The sequence below is a fragment of the Eptesicus fuscus genome, chromosome 1 (genome assembly GCF_027574615.1).
Source record: "Eptesicus fuscus isolate TK198812 chromosome 1, DD_ASM_mEF_20220401, whole genome shotgun sequence".
NCBI lineage: Eukaryota > Metazoa > Chordata > Mammalia > Chiroptera > Vespertilionidae > Eptesicus > Eptesicus fuscus.
Window position 1 is genome coordinate 132,982,793 of NC_072473.1, and position 9,657 is coordinate 132,992,449.

Below are 9,657 nucleotides of genomic sequence, written 5' to 3' on the forward strand. Positions count from 1 at the left end.
CACTGAACCCCTGAACGAACCTCAAACACCTGTTTCACATGGTCCCTGGAGAGACAAATGCACTGACAGATAAACTAGAGAAAACTCTGCCATTTGGGTCCGAATTTTGTCAAATGCTTCAATGACCAGTGATCTTTATAAGTTATTACAAATGCATATTAAATCAGGAATGTATCTAGTCCTTCACAGTATAATGACATTTAAAGGTCAATGACAGGCAGCATATACAATGGTGGTATACCATACAGTCTAGGTGTGTAGTGGGCTCTACCATCCAGGTTTGTATAAGTATACTCCACAGTATTTGCACAATGACATAATCACCTAAGAATGCATTTCTCAGAACATATCCCCATCCTTAAGCAGCACATGACTGTATTTAATATCAATGACTTCACTTCAATATGTAAGATCTGCAAATACCAGTCTTAGAAAACTACTAAAAAAAAATCACATCAATCACCAAAGCCTTCCATTTGTTCACCAGATTATTTTATTTCAAATCATGTCAGGTTCACTGTTCTATTTATTATGGTCTTAATGTAGGAAATGCAGATGCCTTATATTTCAACCAGTATGTCTTGACTTTTTGTCACTGTCTATTTATAAATTCATTCCTAGTAACTGTCTAATGACCTAATCAATCCTTTGAATTCTTATTTTTCACAGCTTCTGTGAAGTCTCGGTATGAACCCCAAATATTTACACTACAGGGACAGTGACACTGAAGAGATTTCTATAACATCAGATGTTGGCCTGGTATAGAAAAAAAAGTCTTTGCATAAAAATATGCATATTTTTTGGTGAAAAGGTCTAATAGCTTTCATCAGATATCCAAGGGGACATTTGCTCCCAAAGGTTAAGAACCACTTAACTATAGTATTCAATCATTATGCATCGTCATACACATACTAGGAATGACCTTTAAAAAAGTAAATTCTTTATATAAAGGCCATTTGACTGAATAGGATGCCCCATATTTTAATTTAAATGTCCATGAATCAGTAACATTGGATACAATGTATTCTAAAGTATAAGTTATTGTGTGACAACAGTCACTACCAGGTTTTAGACCATCAAGCCTCAAAGTAAAGCAGTAATAAGGTTTACTACAGCTCTATGAATGAGCTATAGAGAAAGCCCAGGGAGGCAGGGTACAGAAGGAGCACTGTCCCGACAGTCAATATTTTGGTGTCCAAAGTGAAGTTATACCACTCAGAATTTTGTGGCATGTGGTACTTGACCCTCTGAATCTCAGTTTTGGTACTTTAGAGCTTTTATAGGCTGCAATTGTGTGACCCTTGAACACGGTTAATATGTAAGTGATCTCTGAAAGCTTATTATCTGGTTTTCAAGTTCTTACTGACACTCTTACCTAATCAATTGATTAAATATTGATACAAAATGGGGTTTTAATTACTCTGGCCTAGCAACAACTAGAAATAGGGCTTTTAACTAAGGCTCAAAGGAACCATGGGGGAAGTGTGAATGAGCGCCTATAAGAAAGACCCAGATACTGATTTAAGTTAGTGTAGGATGTCGATATGAGACATGATTCAAACCATTTCCAGAATACAACATGGAGAAAAAAATGTTGAGAAGGAGCCTGAAAGAGAAAGCTGAATACTCAGACCTTTAAGAAGCTGCTAATTACTAAAACAATACTGGCAGATATATCACATATAACGTAATCCAATGATTAATTTTACAAAATGGCAAAACCATGGTTCAAAGATTTTAAGCGGCCCTAATTCATAATGATAGACAACAACATAATTAGGAATATACGTCTAAGGAAAATCCAAATTAATATTATCCAAGGAAAATACAAATTAGTGGTAAAATTGTGAAACATTTTTCAAAATAAACAAACAGTCCTAATAACCAACTTGTCTCAAACCTTACAATATTTAAAAAATGTAACTGAACTTCTTTTGATTCATTTTGTGCAGTTCTTAATAACTCAAAGTTAAAATGAAAAGTAACTGCATTATGAAATCAATCCATTTTATATATATATAAAAGTGTAGCCTTCAAACAAGTGCTGGCTAGAGGTCTACACTCTTGCAAACCCCTGTATGTGATATAAAACTTATAACTTCACGCTTTCTGGTACACCCAAATCCAAACCCTGGCAAGATTTGTCATATGTAAAATATGTTTGTCACACCTGCACAAAGATTGTATGACCCAATATTTGCCAATAGCAGACTTCTACATTTTTTCTCAATAATTTGTCTCTGTGATCCAATTATACTATAGTTATACTATACTTATACAATTATACTATTGTTAAATGTATTTTTCATATTAGCTGAGGACTATGTATAGATTAAAATCAATTAGCATTGGCAAAATGCTAAAAGTGTCTATTAAATGTCAGATAAACCCCAAAGCTCATTCAATCATGAAGATATCAAAATATCAGAACCCAAATAAATGTATTTCTTGTATTCAATGACATAAAAAAGTTTATAGAGTACAAGTATCTTAGTTTTATTTTTTAGAAAAACTACAAAATAGGGGCAACAAAGTATCCTAAAAGGCAGAAAGTTAATGCTCAGCCTGCATGGAACCTCCGAGTATCTAAGTAACTAAAGCACCAAAAAGAAGCTGCATTTTAAAAATGTAAGTTTTTCTTAAACACTCCAAAACCACAGGTATGTGCCTAAAATGCTCTTAGCAGAAATGATTCATCAGACTGAAATATTTCAGCAAAAAGGGAAATTGTGGTATGTTGTTGACTCAATTGTTAAAATTCAAAACATTATCAGTCCATCTTCTTGCAAAACGGCTTTTCTGTCTCATGAAAGAAAGATTCAATCCCTGCTGATTTTATGTAGCACCAAGTTCAGGGTGACTAGTGCTCTCAAATCTTTTAGTTGAGCTGCTAGGCTCATAGGTAAAAATCTAGGTGAGTTCTCTATCGCTTAGACACTATTTGAAAATACTTTCTATATGACACTTGGACTTTCCTTTCCAAATATATGAAAACACACCACTTTTTAACCAGCCAGGAGTTTCCAACCTTAGGACTACCGTGTTTTGACTCTGCATTCACTAACCATTCACAACTCACCCAGGCAAAAAAAAAAAAAAAAAAAACACGGGCAGATGTGGCGCACAGGGGTGGGCTCAATGGCCACCAGGATCACATTCCTAGAGACACAGTAGGCAACTCCTTTCCATCCCTGAAACTCCTGCCATGGGCTTAAAATTAAACACTGCTCATGTATGGGTCACAATCTCATGACTCAGTATCTGAGCTCCTCTGGTTTCTCCTTTTTGGTATATCTTTTTTTCATCCTCCTATCTCTACCTGTTAAAGTCCTACTTACTGTTCCAGGTCCCAGCACTTTGTTCATATTCATAACATTAATATTTCTCTCACTGAATGAATGTTGATTATTTTCCCACCTGATTACTTCCTGCAAGAGGATGGGGCAGGACACTACTTCCCCATTTTATACACCTCTTTTCTTGTGATCTAGCATATGGTAGAAGCTTCCAAAATGCTTGGCCTAGTTTAGGCACCAGAGCCAACTTTACTCATAATGAGCTGCTTTGAGGGATAGACAGGAACCCCCTTTCCTAGATGTATTCAAAGCTACAGACAGAGGATTAAAATTTTAGGTGACTGGACGGAATAGACTGCCATTTAAAAACCTCTTTGGCCCAAAGATCCTAAAGTATGCATTGTCCCCTAGCAGTGAGCTTTTTTACTCTCTCTCTTAAAGAGAACCAATTCAGAAATTCTCAGTTAATGGCAGATTTTTAAATCTTATGTCACTGGCTTTCTGTTATGTGTTATCACATTCGCATTAACTTATGAGTAAGAACTAGTATCTAAAGTCAGTGACTGACCCATTACACTTAAAATAACATCAAGAAATACAGATAGAGCCCTAACTGGTTTGGCTTAGTGGATAGAGTGTCGGCCTGCGGACTGAAGGGTCCCGGGTTCAATTCCGGTCAAGGGCATGTACCTTGGTTGCGGGCACATCCCCAGTGGGGGGTGTGTAGGAGGCAGCTGATCGATGTTTCTCTCTCATAGATGTTTCTAGCTCTCTATCCCTCTCCTTCCTCTCTGTAAAAATCAATAAAATATATTTAAAAAGAGAAATAGAGATAGAAAATAAGTGTGAATTGTTAGATACAGATTATAAGCTCTACAAAAGGAGAGAAAAATCAAGGGGGAGCCAGAATTATCAAGGAAATGATTCTTAATCAGGTACTGAATAGACAGAATGTAAGTGGTCAGAGAGAATCATTTCCATGTTAAGAAAAACAAAAACAAGCAAGAAATGAAGGGGCAGAATAAACCTGGTGTAGCACTGAGGACAAAAGAACAATGTGATTAAAGCTCAAGTCAGTGTTGGGGATAGTAGGAAATGCTACTTGTCCAACAATGTGGGGCCAGATAATTGGAGGTGTGGAGGAGAGTTGGAGGCCATTTCAGAACTAGGAGTTCACAAGAATGTGGGCACAATGGGAGAAGTGGAAAGGAGCAATCGGTGTGGGAAAACAACTCAGGGTCCAATAGTGTCACAGAAAACAAGAAAGGAGTTTCAAAAAGGACTTGATGATGGATGATGGATAAGGGCCAGAGCATGTAAAAGATACCATCATACTGCTTACAAATGAGCAGGGGTGTTCCCCTCTTAACTACTAACATACTATATACTAGTAATATTGTTCAATTGGTGAGTGGACAGAAAAAAGAAATTTTGTGGCTGTGAGCTACACTGTTTTATGTATCTTAATGACAAAAGAGACATTAATATGCTGCTATTCTTTGTGCAATCAAAGATATACAGAATGGAAGATAATTCTGCAAATATGGAGTTGATTTTGAGAAATGTCATTGAGAAATTCTACTCTTCTGGGAGCGATTTTGTTATATAATAGGAGTAATACTGCAGATGAGAAGTACTGGCCATATATTATAAGTATGTGAGTAACGTATTAAAATATAAGGCCTGTCCTGGCCAGTTGCTCAGTGGTTAGAGCATCGGCCCGCAGGCCAAAGGGTTGAGGGTTCAATTCTGGGTCAAGGGCACATACCTTAGTTCCAGGCTCAACCCCTGGGTCCCGTTGGGGCACATGTGGGAGGCAACCAATTGATGTGTCTCTCTCTTATCAATGTTTCTCTATCTCTCTCTGTCTCTCTCTCCCTCCTCCCTCCTCCTTCCTCTTCACTCTCTCTAAAAAAATAATTCAATGGAAAAAAATATCCTCGGGTGAGGATAAAATAAATGTTCAAGTCTTGACAAAAGTTACAAGAAATATCCAAAAGCATTTACAACTGATATAGAGACTATTAAGTCACTCATGAAATACTGCTAACCACACACAAAGATGTGTTTGACTTCTCAGGAACCCTTGGGCAGTAATGCCTCTCTCCCATTTGCTTATGAAACACCCATTCTGTGTGCCAAGTTTATCCAGAGCCAGACTTGCAGCTATGAACTATCTGGGAAGAGACAACAGCCCCAAGGCAATGTTTCTAGTCAGTTTTGCATAAAAAAATCACTCCAATCTGACTGATAGAGCTAATATGAGAGGAAGCCCAGTGCCTTTTCCATTGTCCCTGGTGGACTGAAACTTGGCTTCTAGAATAGGGCTCCTGTGCAAGAAATGCCCTTTACTTCCCCCAAATGGAAACCAACACATTAATCACAGCAACCATGGACAGATCCAGGTTTCAAAGGGCCTGAAGCTTATAGAATGTGGGTGCCCTCCTTAAGAAGAAAGAATGCAAAGTTAAAAATATAAGATTCAGTATGAAGCTGGTTATTTCATTAGAATGGGAACCAAAGGGGACCTGCAGTTGTAAGGCCATAAAGCACCAGGGTCATGAGCTGCGTGGTAAAAGAGAAAGAGCAGGTAATCAGACAGAGGGAAAATAAAAGGTAAAACATTCCTGAAGAAATACTGGGGCACAGAACAAAGAAAAGGCAAGGACAAGATCTCAGAAAGAACCCTGAATTATGGAATATTGATGGTATGGAGATAGGAGAGGAGACAGAACAAATCAGTTTACATTACACATTCTCATATTGGTTTTCCAGTGATCAACAATCATATTGCTTTAAGATTTTGGGAAAGCAGTCCATTGCAGGCACTCAACAAGTGTTTGTTGTGTGAGTGAATGAATGAGTGAATGACAGCAAGGGAACTACTCCTCTTTAAATTTTTGTTTATTGATTTGAGAGAGATCGATGTGTTGTTCCATGAATAGATGCATTCATTGGTTGGTTCTTCTTGTATGTACCCTGACCAGGGATCAAACCTGCAACCTTGATTTATCTATCGGGACGACATTCTAACCAACTGAGCTACCTGGCCAAGACTGGGAAATGTTTCTTTTTCTTACCGTCCACCAGGATCTGCTTTCCTGTGATGCTCCAACATACATGCATGTTTTTGCTGGCACTGGCTGGAGTTGTCAAAGCAACAGCTTATGTCAATCTCTTTTCCGGTGACTGAGACTCTTTATCCTCGACAGGCCAAGTAAAAAGCTATCTTCACCCAAAATTAATTTGTAAGCATGTTGAGAGTCTCCTCAAAAGGAGTATACATAAAAATGGCTTCTGTGGGTCCACCCTACTCACTCCCTTCCCGCCTTTCTCCCTCTTTCTAAATCAGACCCTGCAGGTATACTCCAGAAATTACTAACACCCTTCTGAGTTGTGGACAGATTAGCGTGGGATTCTCGCTAGGGCTGAAACATAATTTGTAAATTTCAAACATTTATATGAATTATGACAACCTAAGTGACCATTCAATATATCAGTCATGATTGGGGGGGGGGGGAGGCTCTTATTAAAAGACACAGTAGGGCATACCCTGACTTGACCTTGATCCCAGCTTCACAAAGGGATTGATTCTCTTTGGGCACTAAATGCCCTACATCTTCCTGCAAGTTCTAAAAAAAATACAGTGGGAGTAGGTTAAAACTAAGAGCCTGCCCCTCTTTTTCTTGATCTTTCTCATTGAGGTAACATAGGTTAATAATATTATGTACGTTTCAGGTATGCAGCATTCATATTTGATATCTGTATACACTATATTGTGCTCACCACCAAAATCCTAGTTTTCATCTGTCAGCATATGTTTGAACCTTTTCCTTTAGCAATTCTTCCTCCTTCCTGTTCACTTACCAAATTTTCTAAGGAAAGGCACTTTAAAAAAGAGCAGGGCTGGAATAACACGATTACTACATCAATACTACAAAAAATCCGGATTCTGATGTCCTTTGCCTGTTTAGGGCAAAAGACATGAAATCAGTGAGGCAAAGCAGCCACCTCAGGAATTAGAAGTGAGAACCTTAAATGGGAGAATATCCTTTAGCCACTTCCCGGCTAGGTGATTTGTCTGGAAACACCTCAGTTTTGTAAAATGGAGGCGACTGTATCAACCCCCTGTCAGGACTGCGGAGGACTGAGAAAATCCACCTAAAGTGCCTAATATAACTGCCCAGCAAGAGCTGCTGGTCAGTATTTAATAGCAGCAACAAATGATGGTTCCAGCTTCTCCCAATTCACACCACCGCCAAACCGGGCACAGCCCCCCGTTCTGCTCTGCAGGGGCTGGGGCAGCCACTGTTGCCCTCTCCAATGCATGCAAGAGACACCCCGCTCCCCCCCAACCGCCAGGGCGCTGCGGAAAACCCCCTCCTCCCCGGGCAACCAGGGACCCTCAGGCTGCCTCTGAGGTTCACACTGACCTGAGATGCCACCTCCTATCACGACCACGTCGAACATGTGGCCGGAGACACTCGCCTTCTCCCGACTCGCCATGCTCCGGTTGACAGTCTCCCAGGGAGAGAGGCTGGCCCAGGGTGGGGAGGGCTCTTCTACCCACTCTCGGCCGGGGCCCAGGGGCGGAGCCAGCTCATCCACGGAGAGCCAGTCGGGGTCCCGCCCATAGGGCGGAGCGCACACTTGTACGGACACCCCGCGGCAGTCCCGGGACGGGCCCGAGGCCTCCACGGGCATTCGACTGGTACCCGCCAGGGCGCACTGGGTGGCCATTCTGGCCAGCACCTGGGAGGAGTCCACGGGCGGAGGCTGTGGTCCAGAATGCCGAAAGGGGCGGGACTCTGGGGACTGGCGGGACTCGGGCGCCAACCCTCGGGAAGAGCTGTAGACCGTGACAGTTTCTTGGGACCAACTGCGGGGGGTGCTGAGCTGGGAGGCCGGGTGGGACCCCTGGTTGGCCACCATCGAGGAGTTCATGGACATGAGCCGTTCTTGCGCTGAACTCCGGGCGGTGCTGAGCATGGAGGCCGCGGGGGACCCCTGCTGGGCATCTAGCGAGGACTGGGAGGAAGCGTCCTCTTCTTGGACCGAACTCCTCTCAGTGCTAGCTGCTGAGTGCAGGGGGGACCCCTGAATCGAAGCTAGGGAAGGGCCCAGGAACTGGATCGGTCTCTGGACAACTATTGGGGCGACGCGGGCTGCTAAGGACGGCAGGGATTCCTGCGACGACGACCCCTGGGGGGTGTTATTGGGCGCCGGGGGGATTAGCACCGAATCCTGGACGAAGGGGAAGGAGGCGCGATGGGGGTACCCGCGGATCGAGATCTCCGAGGTGCTACTGGGCTCGGGAGACGTGGACAGTTCTGATTCCCTGAAGACGCTGCCCGTGGAGGGCTGGGTGGGTTCCAGGACGGACACCGTCTTAGGGGTGCTACTGGGCTTAGGAGGTTCAGTGGCTGTTACCGGGAGGCTGTCGGGGGCCACCCCCTCAGAGGGGTTGGAGTCAGTGTCTGAACTGGAGGTCCAGATCCTCTGGTCGTAGGCTTGAACGCCCCGGAGGCCGGGGTGAGGGTCGGCGTCGGGTCTTTCGCCAGAAGCGGTAGTGACCTGGGGAGGCCCGCGCGAGCTCCACGAGTCGTCGGCATCAGGTGTGGACAAGTGTGAGAGGGTGCTGGAAGGCAAATAAGACACAGTCCGCCACTCGGACACGGTGCTGGAGCCCGTCGTGGAGGCCGAGGCGGGGGTCTGCGCTGAGGCGGCCATGAGGCCTGGCGCGCGGCCCGCCTCCGGCCCGCTGCCGGGGCCGCCGCCGGGCCCGCCGGGCCCGCCTCCGCCGCCTCGGCCCCCGCCCCCGCCGCCTCGGCCCCCGCCCCGGGAGGCGTCGGAGTGCTGTGAGCTCATCTTTCAGGATCAGGCGGGCGGGTGACGTCCTCCTCGCCTTCGCTCCGCCCCTAAGGCTGCCGGCCCCCTCAGCCGTTAGCGCTCCACGCCCTCGGAGGCGCGTCCCGGAAGTGAGGCGCGCGAGTTCCGGTGGGCGAGCTGTTGGGCGAAACCACCGAGGGGGTGGAGGGGGGTTAGCGAGATGGCGCCGACGGCCGGGTGAGGAGACGGGTGTGGCCGCCTGGGAGGGGGTCCCGACCGGGTGCTTTTTTTATCCTTCCACGTGAACTCAAAGGAGACTGGGCCAAGGTAGACTTAAGAAAGCGGGTGCTGTGAGGAGGGGGCCGGAGTGGCAGTGTCGCCGGCCCACCCCTCCACTTGGTTTGGCCCGTGTCTGACTTCCCTGCGGCCTGGTGCGGGCCGCGCGGCTTGGCGCCCTCCCAAAGAGGGGGCGGGGCGAAGCGGCACCTGTCACTCGAGGGTGACGTCAGTGATGGGTTTTCTCTGAGGTTTT

General features: G+C 44.8%; 1 protein-coding gene across 1 annotated transcript in view; it reads right to left on the bottom strand.

The window, feature by feature from the left end:
• MAOA (monoamine oxidase A) overlaps positions 1-8,645 on the bottom strand; it is a 53,370-nt gene extending 44,725 nt beyond the window's left edge. Inside the window, exon 1 of the mRNA XM_008153024.3 lies at positions 7,730-8,645. Within this exon, the coding sequence (XP_008151246.3) occupies positions 7,730-8,285 (556 nt within the window). The 5' untranslated portion in view covers positions 8,286-8,645. The remainder of the gene's footprint in view (positions 1-7,729) is intronic.
• Between the last annotated feature and the right edge of the window lie 1,012 nt (positions 8,646-9,657).